The sequence below is a fragment of the Excalfactoria chinensis genome, chromosome 7 (assembly GCF_039878825.1).
Source record: "Excalfactoria chinensis isolate bCotChi1 chromosome 7, bCotChi1.hap2, whole genome shotgun sequence".
Taxonomy (NCBI): domain Eukaryota; kingdom Metazoa; phylum Chordata; class Aves; order Galliformes; family Phasianidae; genus Excalfactoria; species Excalfactoria chinensis.
The window spans coordinates 10,183,864-10,209,710 of record NC_092831.1 but is presented as its reverse complement, the minus strand read 5'-3'; the positions used below and the strand labels follow the sequence as shown (position 1 = coordinate 10,209,710).

General features: G+C 45.1%; 1 protein-coding gene across 8 annotated transcripts in view; it reads left to right on the top strand.

Moving 5' to 3' along the window:
* The window catches only part of GLI2 (GLI family zinc finger 2), a 172,700-nt gene that overhangs the window by 101,571 nt on the left and 45,282 nt on the right, over positions 1-25,847 (top strand). For 6 of the 8 annotated variants that reach the window (XM_072341080.1, XM_072341077.1, XM_072341078.1 and 3 more), the window contains exon 3: positions 10,068-10,173. The exons of 1 other annotated variant lie outside the window; for it this stretch is intronic. In XM_072341080.1, the coding sequence (XP_072197181.1) occupies positions 10,068-10,173 (106 nt within the window). Of the gene's footprint in view, positions 1-10,067; positions 10,174-23,528; positions 23,633-25,847 lie in introns of those variants that run through there. One more of the 8 variants, XM_072341082.1, reaches the window with a different exon arrangement.

Below are 25,847 nucleotides of genomic sequence, written 5' to 3'. Positions count from 1 at the left end.
CTGTGCTTGCACAGCATTTAAGCATGTGCCTGGGAGTTCTTCTCTAAGGCTGCTTTCCAGCTCCTGCAAGTTGTGCAGGCTGCATGTGCCAACAGCTCCTGGTGCACTGTCACACCTGGGCAAATCCATCCGTCCTGATGGATGTGGAGATGTACAGTGTGCACATACTGCAGTGGGCACAGACTGGAGCACATTAGGATGAACTTCTGTGCCGTGTGAGTGGCTGAGCAATAGCACAGGTTGCCCATAGAGGCTGTGGAATCTCCTTAGTTAGCTTCAGAATGTGGGCCTGGGCAACCTACTTGTGGTAGCTGGACTTGATGGCTTCCGAAGGTCGTTTCTAACCTCAGCCTTTCTGTGATTCTGTGATTTGGTTTCAGCCCAGCTTTACCATATGGTATACATGGAATTGTGTTTGACAGCAGTCTGAGGCTGTTGAACCGCTCCATCCTTATTCATGTTGGAGATTCTGGGCTTGGATGCAACCATGGTGTGCAATGGCATGTCCTCTGGAGCTACTGCTCCTCCTGGTTACTAATGCCAGATAATGCTTTCTCCATAACACCTCCACCGAATGGCAAATCACAACCTGTCCTCATATGTGGATGATCAGAAGCAGTTGCACTTTTGAGAGCTGAGAAAACAACGTGGAGAAAGCTTCTCCCTAAACTCATAGGCACGCTTTCTCCTGTAGATGTGTGTTTTTGAGGGATCTATGTGTTTGCATAGATGCTCTTGAGATCCGGATTTTTCCCCTGCAGTGGGCACACAGGTCATCCCCACGCAGGCTGGCACAGCTAAGCTACCAGCTGCTTGGCCCCTGCGCCCCGGGTGCCTTCCTGCCTGCTGGGGACGGGTTTTGTTCTTCTCCTTTTCTCTCACAGCAGCTGCTGGAGAACAAGCCCCAAGGACCCATCTGGCCCTCTGAGCTTCCCGGGCCGTGTGCTTTCTCCACAAAGCAATGGTGGTTGTGCTGTAATACAAGAGTTACATTATAAAACTGCGACTTGCTAGCAAAGCAAACTGCCTTTTATTCGCTGGTACTGCCTTCCTCCCTTTAGAATTGCAGCCGCGGCCGCTCCACAATGTAGCCTCAGATCGAGTCAGTCTAGAGGGCTGCTTTTTTCTTTCTCTTTTTTCTTTTTTTCTCTCTTTTTTTTCTCTTTCCCCTCTGCTTTCTGGAGGAGTTGGCACAGCCTGGTGTTATTAGGACATAAGCCAGCTTGTTCTAGTGGAATTTCCTGTCTGATTTTAATTTCCCCCTCATTTTTATTTTTTTTTTTTCTCCCCCTCAAAGTGAGACAGAAAAGCTTCTTAATTGCACTGCCGTAGGTTGGCCTTTCGGGATATTATCATTCTTATTAAGTACTTCCTGTTGGGATGCGGCACATGAGAAGTTACCCAGGATCCCGGTGCAGTCGGGGCTTGCGGCCGCCTTGTTTGTTAATAACCGTCAGATTGGCAGCATCCTCAGGATACATCTTGGCATGACAGCCGGGCAATTAAGTGATTTTCAAGACTCTCAACATTTGCAGCTCGAGACCTGTGGAATTAATAAGCTGCATTAAGCCTTCTCAGTTTTGTTTTCTGCTGTTCAGTAGCTGCAGCTCCTCATTCATCTAACAGAAAGCCAGCCTCAGTGGGAAACGCTCGCTCTGGAAATCAGCGTGGAGGTAGGAATGTGCTGTCACACTGCCGACAGTGCGTTTTGTCCCAGAGAAGAATCCAAGGCCTGCTCAGCAGAAAAAGTCTTATAAAATTATTTTTAATTTCCCAGAAAGTGAAAATTCTCAGCAGTCGGTTTCGGAAGCTTCAACAGGACGAGTGGGAATGGCCTCCAGCTGCACCAGGGGAGGTTCAGGTTGAAAGAAAGAGTGGTGAGGCATTGGCACAAGCTGCCCAGGGGTTGGTGGAGTCACTATCCCTGGAGATGTTCAAGAACTATGGAGATGTGGCACTGAGGGACATGGTCAGTGGGCAGCATCAGTGGTGGGTGGACGGTTGGAGTAGGTTGGCTTAAAGGTCTCTTCCAACCTTTATGATTCTGTGCGGGCAGATATCTGTAATAATGTCACTTTGCAAGTTCATCGCTTGCACGTTCTTTTGGTTTTCTAGAACTATCACAGATCATTGCCCATCTTGGTCTCTTCTGGGACATTTCCAACAGCAGGCAGTTTGCTGAAAGGTATTTTCTTACCAAAAACCATTCTGCTCCCAACCTTCTGCCCACTCAGGCTGTTTAGGTCTGAGGATGATGGCTGATGGCGGCAATGCTGCTCTGGCAACATCTCTGATTATGGCACTGTAGAAGACCAGAGGAGCCTCAGGCAGAGCTGGGTACCCTGTTGTGGGATTCCCCATCTTTCACCCTACTCATCCATCCCAGATGGATAAAGAAAATAAGAGTTTGTCCCTGCAGGGCTGCCACATAGCAGTAACCTAAAGACTCCAGGAATCCTTGTAGATTAATAAATAATACATTGCTTTTATTCATGGATGCCCTCCTGAATGACTTAAAATACTTTCACGCAGCTGTCTGCAGGCTTCAGAAAAATCTCTATTTTCTTACCAAAAGGCTGAGTGTCCCAGAACTGAACGGTTTGAATTGCACCTGAGGTGTGCTGCTAAGCCCTGCTGGTAGCACCTCACTGAGGTCCTGCTGTCCTCACATTCCTGCCATGCCCTGGCCAGGAGGTGCCCCGAGAGAGTGGTGGTGACCCAGGAAGGAGACAGCAGCTGAGGGATTTCAGGGTTTGATTTCTTAATGACAGGAGTCATCTTTGCTGTAGAAAATGTCAATGAACTCTTACATTTTTAATCTAAATTTTCCATGGAGAGAAAAAGGCCTTTTTTAGCCTCGCTGTAATTGTTCCGACTCTTTCGCCCAGGAAAGGACTGACAGGTTTAATGTCCCTAATGGCAGTCTTGCAGTGCAGAGGAGGAAGCTCAGGAGCCCTACTGGGAGCTTCAGGAAAGAGGGCAGGCATGGTCCTGAACAAGACTCTTACTTCCATTCGTGCCTCTTGAGTTCTTGAGCCGGGAAGAAACAAATGTATGTAGGATTGAGCCACTGGGCTGGCCAGCTCTGTGGGCCACCTGGGACCTCAGGAAGGCTCCTGGGAGCAGTTTATTGTCTTACAGCTTTTATGACAGCTTTTATTACGAAGGCTAACCTAGAAATGTGCTTCCTTCTGTGTAAGATAAGCATGGCATCCCCATGGGCACCCAAAGCCCACATCCTTGGCTTCGCACTCTCCATGCCCATGCCTCAGTTCCTCTGAATGTAAAGTCATAAGTCACATGGACTCTGTGCGGTAGGTGCTTTGAGGTGTTGGTGATACCATACTTGATTTGAGGCTTTTTTTGTGGTTTTATAGATGAAGAGAGGCAAGATATTTTTATATCAGACACATGGTCTGATTGTTGGGTAGTCCCGTTTGGAGCCTACGAGGCAGTTACCATTACTTGAGCCACTGGTTTTCTTAACAGCATAAAGTGTTTTTCTCTTTGTTGCTCGCCTGAATGGGAAACTTGGCTCCCATTTGTCCTTCCCTTAATGTTCTTAACTCACCAGACTGAATCTTCTCTATTATTTTACCTGTGCAGTTCCTCTTTTATTGTTACCAAAGCAACTGAGCAGGTAATAATAAATAAAACGGTGTAGTAATTAACCAATATTAATTGAAGTATGCCATATGGAAACCAAACCAAATACTAACAAGCCAAACAAAAGAAAAGTATGCACCATGCAGCCTTGTTTACGGTGCTGTCTGCTGGAGTCATTATATACGTTGATATAATAATACTGAGCTCTTAATTAGCACATCATTTTTAAAGCGCTGTATAAACATTAACCAAACCTCTGAGGTAGAGAGGTATTATTATCTCCATTTTAAAGAGGGGAAATTCTGACACGGCGAGGTTAGTTGGTAATTGGGCAGGCTGGGGAAAAGTCTGCAGCCTTCTGTCCAGTCCAGACCACGCTGTGATTTTGGAGGCTGCAGAAGCACCGGGGATGGCTCCACCTGGAACACAGCACTGCCACCTGAGGAGCACGGCTGTCCCTCGACACAGCTCTTCACTTAGCAGACATGCAGACTGGAGTAGCCGGCAGCTGCGTGGTTATCTCTTCTCGGAGGTAAGCGCACGCTGGGCTCCTTTTGCAAAGCAGCAGAATGTGGAGGCTCAGCTCTACAGCAGCGCTTGATGGGGCTGGGAGGCAGCGGCTGCTGCACAGTGGTGGTGGGAATGTCTGTCCCTGCAGAGCAGTTGCTGTTCAGCAGCAGTACATGACTTCATTTGAGGAGAATCCCACAGGCTCACCAGTGTGATCTGCTCCGTCATGTTTCTGTGACCCAATTTTCCCCATTCTTTGTCTCGGACCTTCCCTGACCCCAACCCTATTATCTCTTCCAATAATTCACCCAGGCCATTATTAATGGTGCATTAACTTTGGCTGTGCTTTCAGCAAAGATGTTTTTCTTGCGCTTATTCATTCGCTCAACTCACTTAAACAGCGAGATCATTATTCTGGGGATGTCACATAAACACAAAACCATCTCCCTTGCTGACAGCTACGGCCCAAGGCACTTTGCTGGATCCAAGCACAACACCGGACAACCCAAGGGGCTCCGGGAGCCACCCACTCGCTCAGGGATGGGTTCCCCTTTCCATCCATAGCCCACCGAGCCCAGTGCAGTTCCAGTGGGAGAAAGATCACAGAATGAAGGCTGTGGAGCAGAGCACACTTTGCAGTTTGCTGTCTCAGAATGAATGTGATGTTTGCCACCGCAGAGTTGTTGGATGCCAAAATGCGTCTCTTTAAGTTAGGGACTTTAAAGAAGCATCTTCTAGGACATCCCCTTCTCAGTTTTTCTGGGTCAGCTGCTTGTGCAAAGCTGCTAATGACACCGTAGTGACAGGATCACGTGAGCTGTTGTCTGGAGTTTTTCTCTCATTAATCCAAATCAATCCAATGCCGCAGGGCTCTGAAGCCTTTTTCAGATCGAGTTGCATTTTCTACGTGCTGTGGTTGAAGTTTGCTCTGGAACCTGCTGTTTGTTTGACTGTGGGCAAGTTGTGTTACTTTATCCTGTATCAGCCCTAATCGAGTGAAAAGGGGCTGGGACTCAGTGCATGTGAGCATTTGATTCTCTTCCTAAGGAGCTTTGTGAGTTTTATCAAGGCAGCTTGTCATCCCTGTATGAAACTTATGTTCTACGTATCATAAATATCACAGGAAATCAAGCCAGGAGTGTTCTCAAGAGGTCAACATTGCTTTTTCCCACTTTCTAAGATAGGTGGCTTTGCAGAATTGTTGGAAAAACTATTATTAGTACTGAATTATTCTGTCAGCAGTCTTTTATGTTTTTCTTCAACTAATGGCTTTCATTCAGGTAAGCCTCCAGAAGCTCTGCATGTACTCGATGGCACAGGATAACTTGGGGGGCTTTTGGGTGTCTCCAAATCCTGGTTGTGCCGCAGCACTCAGTTGCAGGTGGGAGTTGAAGATGTCCTTTAAAGTGCATGCATGTTTAGGATTACCCCATCTAAGTCTGTCTCTGCTGCTGGGAACTGCACTTAGTTTTCAGGAACAAGGGATTTGCAGATTATTTTTTACCAAGTTGGACTTGATCTTTTTAGATCTCTTCCAACTCAGGTTATTCAGTGATTCTATGAAAGTGAACCACAAGTGAAATCCAGTTCCACGGTACGGGGACTGATCTCTTTTCTTCTGCTGCCTGTTTTTTAAGTGGTTACGTGTGGAGGTTGAAGTATTTGGAGTAAAAAGTTTGTTTGACCCTTCTAAACTCTTCTTTATGGGCTTAAAAAGAAGAGCTTCTTTGGGTGCTGTAAGAACGTCTCCTTTGCTTGCTGCACAAACCCCTGCATGCCGCGTGTGTTTTTCTTGAAGCACAGGTTTATCTGTAGAGATAATCAAAAGCCTGCATCATCCTCAAAAAATGCCTGTTTCTGCTGCCTCCCTCCCTGATTCCTGGGATTTTCGGCAAAGGGACATCCCCTTTAAACGTACATTTCTGCTTCATATCTCTCTCCTTTGAAGCCAGAGGGCTGGCTGGCCTTTGAATAGGCGAGGATGAGAATAGAACAGTGGGAGGTCCGTGTCTTGCTCATAAACCTTGGCCAGAAAATCAGCCCTGACAAGTGGGGACAGGTAGCAGCGTCTCCCCCTAATTGAGAGATGCGGCGGAGCAGACGCGTTCCTGCAGGAGCTGGGGGCAGGTGGGGCCTCCCAGCCTCATCGTTGTGCGTTCACCCCAGAGCTGCATGCCATAGTTTAATGAGGAGCCATGTTATTTCTGTGTGAAACACTGTGCTTTTCCATTGGCTGTGCCCTTTGCGTGCTGCTTGGATTTCTTCACAGAATCATTGAATGGCTGAGATTGGAAGGGACCTTAAAAATAACCCAGTTCCAACCCCCCTGCTGCAGGAAGAGTTGCTGACCACTAGGTCAGGCTGCACAGGGCCTTGACCAAACCTGACCTTGAATATCCTACCGGTGTTCCAAAGACCACTTCCTTGGTTTTCTGTTCCTTTCTCGAGTTCTTTTCTGTTGTCCCAGAGCTATGGGACATGGAGTTGGGATGTCACTTTGTGTCTTCCCTCAGTGGTGCACCCTACCAAGGAGCTTGGCATGGCCCTGCTTCTTCCTGGGAGAAAGCTTTCTCCTGCTAAAAGCTTCCTTGCGCTGTGTAAAACCATCATCATTAGTACTAATTGGGCAGCTTTGGGGTTAAATCTGCAAAGATTGCTTGGGTTTAGTAAATCCTCTGCCACCGCAAGGCAGATAATACTAAACAAAAGATTGCCTTGATTAGATTAAAATTGGCAAATTTATTGCCCTAATCATCGTATCACCCTTCTCATGGCTATTCAGGAATACATCAACGTGACTTACTTGAAGTAATTGAATATAATTGTCTCTTTAACTCCTACGTGTAAAGCATCCATCTTTGTTAGCAGCATACGCTGCTGTCCTGCTGCCAGCTCTCCCTCCTTATCAGGAGGGTTGGAAATGAGAAGCAAGGCAGGGGGGGATATTCATGAATTGGAAGCTGATTGCCTATAAAACCATTCATTATTCCTGACCAAGCACCTGGAAGAGGAGTAAAAGGAGCAGCACTGGTGGTGGTTGGTTTTGCTGCTATTCCCAGGGTGAGGAGCAGAGGAGGGACTCAAAGTGGGACAGCGCAAAGGGAGGTCACCCAATGCAGCCCATCCCTGGAAGGAAGTAGAATTATTGACTGCCACCATTCAAATAAGTTGAAATACAGAAAACAAACCAATCATGCCCTTCGGAAGCCGGAAATTTGTGGAAATTTTTCTTCCATTAATAATCAGATGTGCGAGGAGGGAGGAATTCTTTTCAGATGTTGTTGTACCAGCAGACAGCTAGGAACATGGGCCAAGCAACAAACACCCTGTGTTTTCTTATTCCCAGCTCTCTTGTGTGACTGGGAGATCTTTCTGTACTGAATTTTTGATATTACTGTGGCAATCTATCATTTAGCAGTGGGTGGTTACAAAACTAACTACTAAAAGTATCTATGAAAAAGGACTGAGTCTTTATCAGGGTCTGTTGTGACAGGACATGGAGAAATGGTTTCAAACTTGAAGAGGGGAGATTTAGATTGGATATAAGGAACAGATGTTTTATGTTAAGGGTGGTGAGGCACTGGCACAGGTTGCACGGAGAGGTGGTGTATGTTCTGTCTTTGGAGATGTTCAAGGTCAGGCTGAATGGGGCTCTGAGCACCTGATGGAGCTGCAGGTGTCTCTTCGTTGCGGAGAGGTTGAACTAGATGACCTCTATGGGCTGCTTTCAACTTAATTGTATGGTTCTATGATTGTATGAAAACAAGACATAACTTGCCTTGTTGTTAAGAGATTCAGCATTTGACCCGTTGCTGTTAATGGCTTTGCCATTATTGGTGAGTTAAACTGGCCAAGATAAGGGCTGTGCCATTGAAACACCACCCCGATGCCCAGCAGTGTCAGCCCATCGCCTGCACCTCCCTGCATTTCGTGGCTGCCAAGCCCTGGACCTGCCCCATCCAGGCAATGTTACCACCCTGTTTTGAGAAGATGCCAAATCTGACCCGTAGGCACTCCAGCAGGGCTATGCAGGTAGGCACCAGGAATGCAGGAGAGTCCTTGCTCCTTTGGGTTTGTCTTTGTGAGCCCTCTATGGAATGAGTGCTGCAGGAAGCCCAGCTCTGGCTGGGGAAGGTGTTTGTGATGTCTGGTGAGTGGCTGTGCTGGGACAGTTTGTGGCCACGCTAGAAGTAAAAACCCCTATCCTGGGAGCAGAGCATGGATGCCCTGGCCCTACAGAGGGTACCTTGGGCATCAAGGTCTCCTCGCCCCTCTTCTCCACTCGCATGCACTGCGTCCAGAGGACAGCAGTGTCCCTGAGGAGGGAAGCAGCTCCTGGTCCCTGCCAGCCTGGGCAGTGGTTCGGGCTGAGTGTGGTTTGGTGAGAGCAGGCACTGCTCTGCTTCTGACCTGGAAAAACACTGGCTGCCCTTTAAAGTGAAGTGTCCTCACATAAGGGATCATCCTTGCCTGGGATGAAGAAAGAGTGAATCTCCCTCCTGCCAAAGCAAATCCTAAAGGATGCGAGTTTATTCTCTGCCTGAGCTGCTTTTGGGGGAGGAGGGGAGGGGTGCAGAGGGGGAAAGCAGCTAACAGTTACCTTACTGTGTCCTGACATCAGGCGAGCTGCAAAAATGCTCCCAGTGTATCGGGGTGTGCACGGTGCCAGCCCTGCGCCGGAGCACAGAGCGTGAGGCTGCTGCGGAGCCTTAAATACTTTCCAGCCTGACTGCCTTAGCCTAACGCCTTTCAGCGCTGTTGGCAGGAGGCTTGTTTGTGTGCAGGCTCTCACCTCTCCCACTGCCGCGCCTGTGCCGTGTGTGCTTGGGGACTGAGCGCTGCGATGGGGGCAGGAGCTGCAGAGCTGGGGGCTGACACACAGGGAAGGACGTGCGTGGGGATCTCTCCCAGGGGAAGTGCAAGAGGAGCACAGCTTCGCTGGATGGGGTCAGCGTAGCTCCACGGCAGCTGGACTCACAGGGGTGAGAGGCTGAATTTGAAGGCTGATAGAAAAAGAGTTGGGCGCTACTGGAGTTTGCTCAGCATCAGCGAGAGATTGAGCCCAAGCTTTGGCGCTTGGCTTTCGGATGGTGCTCTGCAGAGAGATGCTACCTGTCACAGAGGCAAGTCATAGTTCACTACCAGCGGGGGTTGAGCCTCTGTTAATGGCGTTTCTTTGGCTTCAGTAATTTTTACAGGAAAGGCCCAGTGTAGTTGGGGGCGGTGGGAGAAATAACCCGATGAATTTTCCATCGGTTCAACTCGCTCAAGTATTCTCACCGTTAACTTCTGGGGTCAATAATAAATATTAAAACCTGTAGATTTAATAAGTCAATGTAGGTGTTCTCTGCCTTTTGAGACCACTTTATCTTTCCATCAAAGATGAAACAAGCTTCTCAAATGAATAAAAAATAGGGCCTCAAGTGATTACAAGCGCGAGCAATTTGGGCTCCTCTCTTAGAAGCTGGCAGTAGGCATTTCTGAGCCACTTCTGAATGCCTTCATGGTTTGCATTAGCACTGATCTCGCTGTTGGTTTTTAGGTAAATGTTTCCAGACCTTGAGCAGAGGTGCTCGCTGACACTGCGGGCACAGGGGACGGCGTGGGTCCGGGTCCCGCCAGGCTCCGTTGAGTCTGATTTGCGCTGCAAGTCTAGTTTTCCTTGGTGCTTCCTATAATCTCCTTGAGTTCAAAGAGCGCTTAGCTGCTTGTCTTTGTCAAAAACCCTGTTGGAGATCTTTTATGTCGAAGATGTAGGATTTCTCCGCATGACTTTGATTATTTATTCATTCCACTTCTCTGGTGTATGATAGCGCTGATATCATGAAGACCCCTTGTCTTGCACTGCTCTCGCTCTGAAATTCATGGAGATTTAGTGCCTTTGAAATTGTTTTAAAAGGAAAGGAAAAGTTTTTGAAGTCCCTTTTTTCTTCTTCTATTCCCCTCCACAGTGCCGCAGCACATTTTTCCGGCCTTCCACGCTCCTTTGCCCATTGACATGCGCCACCAGGAAGGACGATACCATTACGAGCCTCACTCTATCCACGCTATCCACGGGTAAGTCTCGCACCTCCGCTTCTGAGCTTTGCTACGACCCCATCCGCACACCCTGCATCAAATTCCATTCCTGAAGCACGGGGCATTCAGTGCCCTTTGGGTTGTACAGCTCTCTTAAACCTATAGAAGTGCTGTGTAGCTCCAGGACAGGAGTCCTGGAGATAGGGCTGGCTTGTGTTTTTGCACCCATGGTGTTTCGCCTGTCATGGTGTGCCTTTCTGACACCATCTTGGTGAAACCCAAGCACTGCTCCCTCCATACTGTTTCAGAAAAGGGTAAAAAGCTACCAGGCGTGCCGTAAATCAGCTTTATTTCACGGGGCTTTAGCGTGGTCAGGCTGAGTGATGCTGATGTCTACATGTGGTCTAGAGGATCATGGGTTTCAATGGGGACCTCCTTATGAGATCCCACAGATGCTGGCCAGGGGCTGTGCCCAGGCTGGGGGAATCACATTGGTCTCCTAGTCTATATCTCCTAGTCTCCTAGACATGGCAACCCGATGGTCCTTGGAGAGTGGTGAGGACACGTTTTTAGAGAGATCTGGGTTCACCTCCTATGAATTTTGAGCAGGCAGAAAAGGAGCCAGCAGGGAAGTGAGTGGAAGGATGTGGTAGCCATGCGGCCAGTGGGTTTTCTCCTCATCCCTGAAACACGCCATCCCCATGGGAGGTGAGGGACAGCCTAATGGGTTGGCGGTCTCACGGCTCCCAGAAATCTTTCACCCTTTGATGGCAATCTGTGGGCAAGTCCCAGGGCACTCAGCATAGGAGAACCCACAGGGGCTAAAAACAGTTTGTGGGAAGGGAAAGCGACACAGATCTCATCACTTAAAAACCCCCGTGTGTTCCCTCTGTTGTCCCCAAAGATTAGATGACCTCCAGAGGTCCCTTCCATCCACTCTGATTCTGTGATTCTCTGCTCTGTGGCTTTGCAGGGTTGTTTGCAGAGCCATGCTTTTTCTGGGTGGGTGTGAGTGGGGGAGCAGCCTCTGGGAGGCAAGAAAGGAGACAGCAGCAGCCACGAGATCTATGGAGTCCCACGGCTGCAAGGGCTTTATTCCAATTCCAAAACGCTGCAGGAAAAAGTGATAGGGCATTCCCCTGGATGCTAGCAGGAGACAAGTCGTCTTTTTGGCTGGCAGTCAGCTTGACTAGATGTTTAAAGGGGCAGAGAAGCTCCTTCCACACTGTGTGCAAAGGGGAAAAAAACAGAATGTGTCGCTAATGTTAGTAGGCAAAACTGGGGGGGTCTGCGGAGATTAATGAAGCAGTTCTGAGCTTGCCTGCACGTACATGCAGAAATTGCAGAAAAGAAGAACACAGATTAATTTTAAAATGTACTAGGAGACAGGTAATAAGCTATGGCTAAGACAGCACACACTGGCTTCTGAAAGGGACATTTTGCAAACTGGTTTGGAGAGAGGATAGCGGTGGTGATTTTGGTGGAGTCATGGAGCAGGATTTTCTCCAAAATGCAACCCAGAACTTAACCAGCTGCCCTGTGAATTATATCTTCTGGCAGGTCAGGTGTTCAGTTCACCTGCACCAATGTTAATACTTCGCTGTCTTTGCAGTGGCTGAGTTTGTTTGTCAGGGAACCAAGAGTGTCCTGCATTGGACTTGGGAAGGGTTGTTGGTATATTCCTACTGTCCTTATTTGCAATCCTTCACCTTCCCTGTAGCAGCTTTCACAAAAAAGAATTGTGAGTTACTGAAGGGAGAACTTGGTTGTTGGTCTTAGAAGAGGAAATGTAGCTTTCTTGGAAACTTCATATAAGATGAATCTTATTACTTGGACATTGTTTTGGAAGGTGCCTGTATGAATGTTAAAGCATCCAATTTGAGCTGCTGACTGCTTCTTGGGCATGTATTTTTGTGCAGTCTTCTGTGACTTTTCTGGAGCTACAGAAGGTAGCAGGCTTGTTGAAAACAACTTTGAAATATCAATTACAGCTTTTGTGAGCGTGCAAGTGCATACATGTGTCAGTCCTGTCCTGGGCCTTATTCTGCTATCAATTAGTGAGGGCTTTCCTGCAGCTAAAGCAAAGCCTGTGCTTTAGGATCAAGGGAATTCAACTTCAGTCTGGCTTTCTTTCCCAAGTGCATAACCACACTGGGAAAATCCTCACCAGCTGTGGAGTTAGTCTCGTGTCCATTTTTCCTCTTTCAGTTTTATCAGCAAACATTTCAACCTGATTTCCTGCCCTTTCCTTCTTCAGATTTTGTTCTACTTCTCTTTTGTCTTCCCCTTCTCTATCCTCCAGTTTCTGTTCCAGATACCACAGAATAGTATTTGCTGTCCTCACTGGAGGATATCCAGTGTGAAACCACTCATTACATGGTAATGGAGCTGGGCTAGGGGAGCGCATAGCAGTTCCATACTCCTGACTGGATAGGCTGGGCTGGATCTGAGAGTACAGATGCACTACCATAAATTTGTACCCCTTCCTGGTGGTGCAGCAACCCATTCTTCTCTTTAAATTAAATAACATTAAGGAATAATGTATATTTTTACTCTAGAAAGTTGTGGTAAATGTTTAGAAGACAATTTGTGTCTCTGAGTTTTAGCTTCATGATTAATGTGATCAGTGCTTGACAGAAAGCCCCCAATTCATCAAGCCCATATTCTAGCTGTCTGCTGTCTTGCTGGTACCAGATTTATCTAATTACGTGAACATTGCACAGCAAATTAAGTGTAGTCTCATTTGTTGCTAACTATGGGGTCTTATTACTTGCCTGCTGCATTATGTCAAGGGTTTGTTTCTTGATTGCTTGATATGACGTGGCTGTGTTCCCCTGCATCACTGTTTGCTTTTGGCCTAATGAGAATGTATGTTGTTTTATCTGAACTGGAGGGAACTCATCTGCAAGGCTCTCCTGAGTAGGACAAGCTTTGGGACCCTTTTCTTGAGAATATGGATGAGAATATGGAAAACTCAAGCAATAAAAGATCCACGTGCAAAGACGAGTTTGAAAGATGTTCTGCATTTCTGCTCACTGTTGTTGTTCTGTCTCAGTCAGTCCCTTGTTAAGCACCATGACAAATAGTTTACAGAGCTTGAGTCTTCCCCACTGGGCATTTAGTGTATCTGTGCAGTTGCTGATCATGTTGATAGTACTCTGAAATGTATTTCCTAGAGGACTTTATCTGGATAAAATAGTGTTTCTCCAGTCAATAGGACACTTCTCTTTTCTATGTAATCTCTGTTATTTTTCCTTATTTGGTGATACACCTCTTTTTCATTTTATGAAGTGATCGCTTCTTTAGCATTAAGTAGAATTTGTTGGAATCATGATGCTTTCTTGGCTAGTTTGGAAAAGGGACAAATTTCATTCAGTTGATCCTTGAGCTCTGCAGTGCAAACCAACAGAAATAGCATTTAAGACATCAGCTTGGATTTTGATGTTGTGCACTCACAATTGTACATAGGATGGAAGGAGAGGCAGGATTGGAGCCCAGCAGGCGCTGCAAAAACTTGTAATGAGGAATGGAGCAAAACCAAGTGTGGGAGGAAATCTCTTCCAGGTCTGCAGAGTTAGAGGAGAAGGAATGAAGGAAAGTGTGTCAGTCCATGTAAATTGTATGAGGCACCATTTCTCCAAAACAGCATTTGTTCGATGTTAAGGTCACCAAATACAGCACTCTAAAGCTAAGAAATGGCAGAAATTAGTTTGCAGGTTCTGACCGTTTTTGTATATCATTGCCAAAGTGATTTAACTTGCACAGCCATGCTCCATGAATGGGTAATGGTGGATGCTGGACGCATCTCCTGCATGCAGCTTTTATTGGTTTGTCAGAATTTTACTCTGTACTGTGAGCTGTAGGCAGAACATAGATCAGTGTCACCTGAATGGAAGTCTTCAGAGGTTAACAGCTGAACCAAATTCACTTCATGTGTTAAAACTGGTTCTTTTTTAGTGAAAGAGATAGGTTGTGTTTTAGTGAGCTGCCTCGTGAAAACCTACACTGCTGGAGCCCTGTCTGCAAAATCTCTCTCATCTGCAAACTAAGGGGACTCTTGGAGCCAGCTTTGCAAGATCAAGCCCTCAACTGCAGAGTAAAGCGGCAGGTGAGGATGGCAGGTGAGCTCTGATAGCTCCCTTGCACTCCCCCATTTAGGTGTGCTTAGCTATTCTCAACTATTTCTTTTTTTTCCCCTAACTACAACAAAAATAACAGAAAACCTCTTAGCTCAGCTTAAAAGTACCTGCCAATGCAAGAGCCTTCAGGGCTAACCCCTGTAAACAGCGTGCCTAGGCTTGACTTAGCAAGAAGCTTTTTAACAGTAGTTCCTAAACTGTGGTTAAAGCTCATCAGGCGTTATGTAGTGCAACAAACAAAAACAGCCTTGTTTTTCTGCTGACATTCTGGTGATGTTTCAGGTTGTAGTTCTGACATTATTTATTAACAAAATATTCTTCTTGTTCTTTTGTCCATGTCTAGAAATAATTTGAGAAAATAAAAAAAAGAATCTGAGCTCATAATCATGAGACAAATTATGTGGCTTTTGAGAAGAGTGAATCCTCCCAAAGACCTACTGACAGAGAATGTTCCATTGCCGTGATAATGTGGAGTTGCCCTTAATTTCCCTTTGCCAGGGCTTTTATCTGTATTAATCACAAATCTTCCTCCATTTCCCTGAGATCTTAATATATTACAGATCTTCCCCGATATTCAGCCTACCCAGTTCTCCTTTATCTGATCCTATTACCCCTCCTTGTTGAAGTTTGTTTTCCTTTTGCTAAGTTAAAAATTGGAGAACACCTTTTCAGGATTGGCTCCCAGTGTGCCTGAGCAGCTTAGGTGGGTAATTCACAGGCGGGCAAGGTGACTGTTTGTCAAAAAGGCAATGGCTCAAGTGTTTACAGATTCTCCAGTTTTAACCTTGATCCATGGTTTTCCATTTTGGGTATGTTTCATGCTGATTTTCCTTTGTTTTTGTGAGATTCAGCCAAGGAAGGCCAAGTGGGGTTAAGGGAAAGTATGTTGTTTAGCCATACAAAAAATAATAATCATCATCATTTTGTCCCGGTGTTCTGAGAAATACCAGTGTTTCTTCCTTTAGAGTTGGAATTTGCTACTGTCACAGATGTGTCTTTTGCTATTCTTACTAAACAAAACAACAACAAAAAAAAGCCCATCAACAAAACCCTCCTCAGTTTTGCAGGATAGAAATCTTTTGAAAAATCTTCCTTCACACACACTCAGTGGAGAGGTGTTAGAGGCTGGCAATGAAATGTTCCGAGTGGCATTGACCATGCTCCAGCCCAGCCAATGGGGGCTTTCCCACCAGTGCTCCCTGTTTTCTGCCAGGGCTCCCTTTCCCCACCTCCCCCCCCACCATCGGCAGAGGGGCGCCGGCCCCGTGCGTTACTGGGTGTGTGGTTATCTTTGTAGGACGGTCTCTCATGAGGCTCCAGCTTTGATCCCACCAGGTTGCTTGGGATAGGACCAGGTAACATTCATTCCTGCAGCAAAGACGCCGCCAGGCTGCACCGCAGAACGTACGCACCAATAAAACATGTGTGTTTTCATATTTACTTTGCTACCAGCGGAGAAAATCTTTGGCAGGTCTTGATTGATGGTACTGTGCTGCCTTGGAGATACAGTGAGCTCCCTCCGGAGTCAAAGCAAACAGCTGCTTAGAGAGACCTTCTTATGTGTTTTGCAAATTTTTACGACTTTCACCAAATAGACACATCGCTCATTTGGGAAACAGGTTTGGGGGCTCCCACATCCAATTTACTCTGTCCCCTTCTTTCCCACATGCTTCTTTTATTTACTTAGGAAAATAAGAATGTGTGAGTACGCGCTAGTTTGTAGAGGCTGGTCCCCTCCGCAAGGCTGGTTCAGTTCTCTCCCCGCTCTGTAATTAGCAGGAGTGTGTTGCTTGTAAGTGGCTCTTTGGTAACCTGCAGGAGGCGCTTTGGGGAACTGTCAATACTGCTCTCGCTGTAAAACTACCAGGTTTAATATTCGCTGGTCATTTGATCCACCTCCAGAAGACCGCAGATGAAATTTTGGACTATTGCTCTTCTTTCTGGGGGACTGGAGGAAAAAAGAACTTTAATTCCATCTGTGCTTTCTCCTTAATTTTTGAGAACTGAGAAGTTAAGGCTAATTAACTGTGACTCAGAACTGTGACTGAGTTCTGACGGGGCTTGTGGCATGTTTTCAGGCATCAGAAAAAAAGTACACAGTGCCTATCTCTGCAGAAGCTGAGAAGGTGCATGTTGTAGGACGACAGGCTGAGATGAGGTCTTCCAAAAAAGAAGCAATCATGATTTGAAATAGTCATCCAGGCCTGAATGCTTCTGTAGGTTTTTCAATCTGCATACCATTCTCGGGGGAAAAAATGGGTAAAAAATTCCAGCTGTTCTTCATTCTAAGAGATATTTGAACATCTATACTGTGATCAAATTGAGAAGATAGATTCATCCTGTGTATTTGATTGAAACTGTCAGAATACTCTGAAAAAAATTAGACCTGAAGTCCAGAGGGATCTGAAAGTGCACAGTTTTGGAGTCACTGAACCATGCAGTCAGATACAAGGTCCTGCAGATCAGGTTTATAAACATCTGGATTGCATCTTCAGCTGCTGTATGTTGGCTTCATCACGATGAAGTGAGGGACTCAGTGGGCTCAGATAGAGTTGTGCTCATTATCGCTCAGAGAAGATCTGGGCCACCAAACTGCTGGGGCTGTGACACCACAATGTACAAAATGAACAACTGCAGCTCTCAATTAGCCTGATCACTGCCAAAAAGTGTGAAAATGGCTAAGAGGTTTTACTGTTGAGAACGAGGGCCTGATCTCTGAGGTCTTTTATGTAAACCTTTGGCATGTGTTCGTTTAATATGATGTCACTCTGTAATCCACCATTGCTTTTAAATGTCATTCTCAGAGCTTCATGTCAGCGAGTCTTAAGTGATAATCCCTTTGCTTACCTCACTTTATAGTAGATTAAAAGTGACTTCATGCTTCCACCTTATCCGCTGCTAAGCTTGTGCTTTAGGAAAAATTTATTTGAACTCTTTTCTCCCACTGCTTTTTAAAGAGTTTCTAAGCAGTGAAGGTCTTTCAGAAGCTATCTCAATGGTATAGCCCACTTTCCTTTGCTTTCAGCATCCTGTGAAAATGGATCAATGTTCAGTGCCAGTCTTCAACCCTGTCAAACTCCAGTGTCACAAATTTGTTTCCCAGGTATTCTCTCAGCTAAATGTGGAGCACCACCTCTGCTGGCTTTTCCTTTTTATTAATCCTAAATAAATCCCCTCTCTAGATGGTGTTTCTCTTCTCATCAGCTTCTTACAGTCATGAGGACAGAAGGCAGTGAAGACTTTTTTGCCCCAGGGCTGCTCCTGACCCACACAGAGCTCACCATTTCTGCGCTTGTAGTTCCTGTTGCAAATCCTTTCTCAGTCTACAGAGCTCTTCATGTGGTTAAATCGCCCCAGATTGCCCTTCTTTTCTGCCTGAATGTCACCCTCCTGCACCTAATGTACCTCCCATCTAACACCCCCTTACAGATACTTGCTGCATGTTGTCATATCCTTCCTCCCGCGGTAATGAACTGACCAGGCTGCAGCCTGTAGCATATACTCAAATATCAGCCTGCTCAGCCTCCTCGTTTTCATTGTTCTCTGTGGAGAAAAAATGGACAAAACCCGTCCATCTCATTGGCTTGCAAAATGAAGGTTGCAGCACATCACTTTTCAGGTGCTGTTAATCTGGGTACTCAGATACCAGAGGCTGGGAGAAGCAAACAACACAAGGTGCTGAGAGAGAAAAAAAACCAAATAGCAGAAATGCTGGCTTGTGATATTGGAAGAGAAAAAAATGCAGGGTTTGTAAATGTACGTGCAGAGCGGAAATTTTAAAATCTCATCCAAAAGTTCCCCCCACGCAATAAAGTGCAGCGAAGTCAATTTACCCTGGAAGGATGAAGGACTGAGTCAACTCTGCTGGGATTAGAACATGTGGTTCGAGGGATCCTAGGTATTTCGGGGCTGATTCTCAGACCACCCAGATGGCTGGGGGGAAAGGAAGAAAAAATAATAATAACAAAAAAAAAAAGAAAGGACCCTATATGGCAAAACGGCGGCTCTGGATACCCTGCCTGCAGCTAACGCTGTGTGCTCACATCTGCACAAATCAAAGGGCAGAGGTAGGTGCTGTTACCATAGCGAATCTTAGATCTGCAGAGTGCTCCTGTGGGACTATGTGCGTTTAAGTGGGCTTCCTAGATCCCTGGATGTGACACTGAACCACGTACGTACGCTTTTCCTCCGTGTGCCACACCACTTTGAGAACTTGTGATGCTGCACAGCTTTCCAACTCAGAGGATTTTCATGTCTGTTCTTTAATGTTTCACCATTGACATTACATAGACAACTAACAGAGCTAAAATGGAGGTCATTACTTGGGTCTGTTTTTAGAAGCGACAGTATGATTTAAGATTTTAAGTCTCACTTTTCTAGATCTGGCTAACAGTGTTATTTTTAATGTGGGTATTGTGGGTTTCAACATAATGGAGGGCCAGCTTGTCAGCTGCTAGAAATGAAAGGCATCTTGGGTTTTTCAAGCATGCCATACTCCAGTTAATGCCAAACCTCCCCAGCCTCCATTGAAACTCTGGGCCCTCAGGCCAGCCCTGATGGAGGCATTAAGTATCTATAAATTACAAAAATGACTGGAATGAATATATGTTAACATGTATGTTTGAAGTTCAAGGTGCTCTGCCAAGTTATATGGTCCTTGTGTTTCTGTAGTGCTGATAGGGATGTTTTCTAACCTGTCTCCTCTCTATGGTAGGCCAGTGCATGTAGCCAAGTTTATGGAAAATCAAGGTTTACATGGTAGTAGTAGACAAGACTCCACTTTAAGAGCAAATTTTCTGCATGATTTGTACTCGCTTTATTGGCTTGTATGGAACTGAGCTGTGTTATGATTGCTGGTAGTAGTCTGTAGTCAAAGGAGATGTGACCCTTTTATGATTTTTTCAAGCTGATGTTGGGGGAGAACACCTTGCAGCGTGGTGGGAGGCAGAGAAGTACCTTCTTTCCCTCACAGCAGAGGGATTTCTTTCTGCTTCAGCCTATTTTATCTCTCCCCAGCCCCTTGCTATCCAAGGCACTCATAACAGCACCTGGTTGCACTTGGGCATGACTGAAAAAATATGCTAGGTTTGCATGTGTAACTAAAGTGCGGTTGCATTGAGCTTTCTATCGGTTTCAGTCTCTCTGAAAAATAAACCCATTCCTAAATCCTGTAAGGGCCTTTGAAGTATTTTCCTTTTGATCCTGTAAAAGCATCCTGAAGAAGAATTTGTCTCATTCCTCGTTCTGCTTCTTCATGAGAGGCTTTCCTAGTTTGCTTCTGGAGCTACTTAGGTGGCTTTTGATTTGCAGACCAGCTACAGGACATGTTACCTGCTGGCTGAGTGCTTCATCTGAAAGCCTCTTAAGATCCCACAGGGTAACCACACATCCCAAATTACCACTGGTAGTGGAAGGACTACCAGATTGTGGTTAGTACATGACCAATAGGAAAGCTTCAGGCTTACAGCTGCATTAAAGCGATGCTCCTACATGTGTATTCTTGTTTGTGACTGTTTGTCTGAGTTCTGAGATAGAACATTTGATTTCATGTAGTATCTTTTATGCTAGATCAAGTGCAGCGCAGTATCTTACAAGAGAAAACTGTGCATTGTGGACGACAAAATAGCAGAATGTAGAAGGATAAGGGAGTAGAAGAATTAAAGCATTCAGTCATCAAATCAGTAAATGAAAGGAAGATGAATCTACTGGGGAATAGGAAAGAGAGAGATATTTGCAGGAGAGATTTGATAAGAAATGACGAGCTGATGAGGGATAGGAGCATACCAGAAGCAATCCAGGCTACAGAACTGGTTTTAAGGCTGTCTCAATTCAGGAAAAACTTGACTATATGCTTCATTAGAAATGCATGCTTAAATGTTGACTTTAGAGGAGCTTAGATGCGTGTTCACATGCTGGCCTGGATAGAGGTGTTCTGAAGGTGCCATAAAACAGAAATCTTTACTAAACACTCCTGTGTAGTCATGCTGGAAAAATAGTTAATGTTGGAGATTTTTCATGTGACAATATAGACTTGGCAGCTGGCTTCAGACCTGTTTCAGTAACAGATTATTTGTTGGTATTCTCATGAAGGGTTTCACTTCTGTAATGTTTCTCTAAATAGTTTTGACAAAAGTACAAGTTCAGTTTTAATGAAAAGAGACTTCAGCTCCGTGGTATACAGCAGGGCCCAGATTGGGGTGGATTCTAATATCTTACAGGCCAGAGAGGATATTGAAGTTAGTTCCCAGGGGATAAATTATGCAAAAGTTACTTCTAGCTTTTCCCCCTTTTTCTTAGTTCTCCAGTCCAACTGTTTCTGTGTAAGAAGCAATGCCATGAACAAATGAAAAGCAAGGTGTCTGCAGACTTCTGTCTAGTACAGTTGAATGCTTAAGTACAATTATTACCTGTTTGTCTCTTATTCCCTGCACAAGTCTCTGAACAGGGAGAGCTGATCATGGTTTCACCTTTCATGGTGAAACCAGTATAAACAGCTCCCATATTGCTTTACTCGCTTACTAGAAAGCAAACTTCCAAATTCCAACTGAATTTCTAGCCATAATTATGAAAGGAATCATGTACCCACACATAACCAAACCAAATGTCAGGTTAGGACAGGAAAGTTCAATCCATCCCTCAGGGCCAGCAGTGAGGAGGTGACCAGAATGTAAGAGGCTAACATGGAACTGAGTCAGCTTAGATATTTTGCAAGCCTTGTCCTTCTAAGAGAGTCCCATGAGACCCCTACTGAGGATGAATACACTGAATGTTGGGACTGTAGTGAATGAGAATGACAGCGGCTTCATGTTCCTCACCAGAGCATCATCATGTGGCATTGCCTGGTGAGTCAGAGGGAGAGACCTTCTCTCACCAACACCACTTCCTCTGTGTCCTGGGATTTTCTTTGCAAGTCATCTATTCAAGGCTTGGCTGGGTCTTGACCTCTCTTGGCATGTAAGCGCTAAACCTGGTATGACTCCAGATTTCCCACAACCACGTCTGGTTTGAATCCTGTCAGTGCCGAGATGAGCGTTACCGCAAGAATAAGAAACGTTCAAATAGTTGTTTGTTTGTTTGTTTTTTAAGAGACAGCTTCTGCCAAATGAGAGGAAGGTGGGAGGTGAGAGCACTGGGAGCTGTAGCTTCTTTCCCTTCGGGTCCAGGATCCTATCAGCTTGCTTTCTCCACTCTTGATATCTGCAGAGCAGGGTTTGCATTTCTGTTGAAGCATGTGATGGGTTTTGATAAGAATGATACTGAGCAGAGCAGAGATTTGGGCATATGGAGGTTGCATTGCTTCAAGTATATCAAACTGGTGCAGTATATTGGCTATGTGACCTGTCCCAAGGTAACTCAGTGAGTGAAGGGACAGACGAGGACAGACAGTTCCTCGAGGTGCCTTTCTCTGACGAGCAGATCGTGCTTCCTCCCATTAAACTTGCACTGGGTTCTGTGGTTTCCTGTCCCTTCATTTGGTTTCTGACTGCATTGCCAAACTGGCCCTTATCCAGATTCTGGTTGCTGTGATTGATTTCATTGCTTTGCCTTTCCTAAACCCAAACCCAGCCCTACCATCTCTGTGTTTATTGGTGGCTTTTGTCCCAGGAAGGGCAATTTTGTGGTTCACACGTTCACCAGCAAAATTACTGCAATCTGTGAACTCCCAGCGCAGTAAAGATTTGTGTGTTCACGTGCTTGTGTCTGTGCAGTTTCAGTGTGCCCTCCTCCATCCGTTACCATCCTCAGTGGGTGAAAACCACACTGTGATCACCTCTGCATATGATGCATTGTGGTCTGTGCTCCTCTGAATGCTTTTGAATTTCAAATGAAAGAGCCTGCGGGATCTGGGAGCAAATCTCAGCACAGTGGAGCTAGAGATTGAAGTGAAACTAGAGGCTTTTAGGTGATCTTATTGGTGGATTAAGGTAGAAGATAGAGAGGGCATTGCTGGGAGTGTTGACTCTACTTGCTCTTGCTCTGTCCCTCAGATGCTCGATGGCTGAGCATAAAAAATGAACTGTGCCTCCTTCTACCTTTTTTTTTTTTTTTTTTCCTTTTTTTTCTTTTATTTTTTGCTTTTACAGCAGGCGTGAATGGTTGTATTAATCTTCACAGCATTCATGAGTATGAAATGTGTACTGAGTACCGAGCAAGAGTATCTCGCCATTAAACTGCGAACATCTTTAAAACTTGCACCATTCTGTGATGCACTTAAAGTGAATTGTTAATAGTAGAAGTTCGGTTCTGGATGGTTGGATTTCCTTGGTTTCTAATAACGCTATAGATTATTTAAACCGTAAAACTTTTTAAAAACCTGCTTTATTTTTACGTGTGATGTCCTTTGCTTACTTTAGCAAATTAAGTAGAAGATGCTACAAAAGCAAAACCAAAAAGATACGAAGTGCCGGTCCAATGTAAACTCACAGGCATCCAGTCCAGTAGACCTCTGTATAGACATCCAGCTCCCATCAGCAGCTGGCTTCTTCTTGAGTGCTCTCAAGAGCTCACACCCCACTGGAAGCAGCACGGGTTGCACGAGATACTTGAAGGTGCTAAGAGAAGACAACGGGATTTTCAAAGGCTGCTACCACATGGAAAGCCTTGCTGCCAGGATTTTGGCATGGCTTTGATTTCCAGGGTGGGTTTGTTTGTCACTGATGTCTAAGTAGGTTAAATGATCCACTGCACCTGAGCAATTCTGTTTTCTCATTCCCAGACCGCAGCGCAATGGCCCTATGTTTGTCTTTTCCAAAACAGGAGATAAATGTTTAAATTAAATTTTGTGCTGAATTATTAAAGCCATTGCAAATGTTTTCATTAGAACATGATTATGTTTAATAACCCTTCTTTTGCATTTTAAATAGAACCAATACTTTGTGACTTAATTACTTGGCAATAGCTTTTTTAAAAAAGAATCATTTTTACCTTACAGCAATAAAATTATTGTATTTACATAGTTCCAACCTAAGCACATCTCATTGTGCCAACTAAGTCCATCATTTAAAGGGCACACAATGTTAACATCTTTTTGGCTCACCTGAGGCTTTACATCATGCTTTTCCCAAAGAGAACACTTTTGGAATCTGACATCTGAGGCTGGGATGGGCTCATTTAAAGCTCAGCTGAATGGAGGCATCAAATTTCCTGTCTTTTCACAGCTGAGCTTAATGCCCTGCTTTTGACTGACCCGAAGGAAGGTATGGGGCACCATAAATTGGTGTGGGGCACCATGCATGTGAATGTCTTGTGGGAGCAGTGGCTGGGGAAAGTGAGGCTGCAACATGTGAATGGAGGTCTCTGGCACATGGTGGCATGGCAATGAGCAGTGCTGGTCTCACATGTCCTCTCTTCCTTGGCTGGTATGTGTCATGTCTACTGGAATCTGACGTAGCCATGGTGGATGCACAAGGGCAGGCTCTTCCTCCTCAAAAAGCCGTGTGCGTGCGTGTACAGCTCTGCAGCTAAAACAGCGATCAGCAATGACTCTTTGAATGTTTTTCTGCATTTGCATTTACAAAAGCTGGATAAGCCTTTAAAAAAAATCTGATAAGTAGCAGGCAATTGAATTAACCACTGTTGACTGTATTGCTGTCTCTTAACAAACTCCATCTGTATGGTCTCCCTTTGTAGACACAATTTTATAACTTAATTTCCCTACCAAAACATCAGTGTTTACTTAGTAAGAAATCTGTTCTTTGTCAGCTTAAAACAGTGATTTCTTTATTACCACTCTGCACAGGGAATGACAGCACAGAGTTGGCACTGGAGCAAGTCTGGTTGAGTCTACAGCGTTGTAATGGAAACAGGGTGAACCGAGGGTCAAGTATAATGGGATTTGTATACAGAAATGTGTCTGCATAAGGAATAGCTGCATGAGATAAGAGAATGAAAGATGAGGCCCTCAGGTCTCCCTTTGCGTGGCAGTGAGCCGCTGGCAGCAGGAGGGAGGTGTTGCATTAGGTGCTTATAGCTGCTGACTTGGGGAGATGTGGTTACCTGGTGCTGGCAGAGTAGAGATGACTCCATCGTGCCTGTTCCGGTACTAGCTGGTGTTGGGGGGGTGTTGGATGAATGAGGTGGCAGTTGGTGATTACTCTGTGAATGTCTTCTATGTAATTTTTATTGATATCAGGAAGCACAGGGTCAATGAGAGGTTTTCAAGCTATTACAGTCTGTGGCCTCCCTGAAAATTTTCAGTGGGGTTGTCAAGCATGGTATAGTGAATTCAGCCTGAATGATAAGAGGCTTGCAGGGTTTTTTGCTGTCTTCCACATCACCTATAGAAGTTCTTTGTGATTCCCAAAGGTTTTGCAAACCACAGGTTGAAAAGCACTGGTGTAAGTTTTCGGCAGTAAAACTGCTCCTTAACTGAGAAATATGTAAGAATTTCCTATTGTTAACTGAAAGAACTGGAGAGCAGCTGTTGAGAATGGCACAAATGGATTTGGGGGTGGTACGTGGTTGATGATACAAAACACCGCATCCCTTCTTATCAAGGGTTGATCTCAGGGGGCAGCCTGGCTCCTTTGAAGTCTGTATGAGTTGTACAACTCTGCTACCAGTGCTGAGGTTTTACCATAGGACTGGGCTTTGGCTTATCGCATTTAATTTCCCTTGTAGTAGAGCCTTCCTCAGTGTTACACTGCAAGCTGGAGATGGCAGAGAAAAGCCAGGTGTTTAACACAGTCAATTGGAATGAGGTCCTGCTTTCTCTGAATTGTGTTCATCTTTTCCCTATGGAAAATAAACTGCTGAGTATTGGACGGTTTTTAAAAACATCCATATTTCATTCTGCTTTCTTTTCCTATAAAAAAAAAAAAGAGGTTAGAAAGAAGAAATTAAAGTGGAAGAGAGGGGTATTGTTAATTCTCTTACTTTGCACAGAAAACATTTCAGAAAGAAAATCTCGTTAGAAATAAAAAGGCTTTTCTCCTTGTAGTCATTTCATCAGTGAAAAACTTTTGCCTAGTTCTTCAGCTCGTAATTACTAGCTGTTCCACATCCTCGTAGCAAAGGAAAGGATGGTTAGATCAGCCAGCCCGCTGGATCAGATCTTACATTACATCTTGAGCTCTTTGAGTGCCATTAGCATTTCCTTTTAGAAGCGAAGAAATATTGACAGTTTGGTAGGTTATCTCGCATTTTACTGCACGTTAGGGCACTTCAAAGTCTTTATGTAGTGATGGGAACTGTCATGAAGTAGATGTGAAAAGGGCCTTTGGTCCAACTAAACCTGTCAGCAAGAAGATTTAGGGCAGATGGTTATTATTAGAAATCAATGTATTTATTATATATTGTTCGTGAATATTTCCCTTTGGAGGTTTCTGTGAGTGCTGTTGCTGTTTAAAATGTGTCAAATGGCAATGAAATTAATTCCTACAGAAAACCCGTCAGGCTCCAACCCAAAGCTTTGCTATTATAGGAATGTGTGTCTTTTACTTCTTTGTGCTGTGATGCACCACAGACAGGTACGTGCGGCACAGCAGTGGCGTATCTGGGGTGTGCATGCATGAGAGAGATTTCTGTGTGGCTATCACAATCACCTGTACCTACAGAACTCCTCTGACTGCTGTG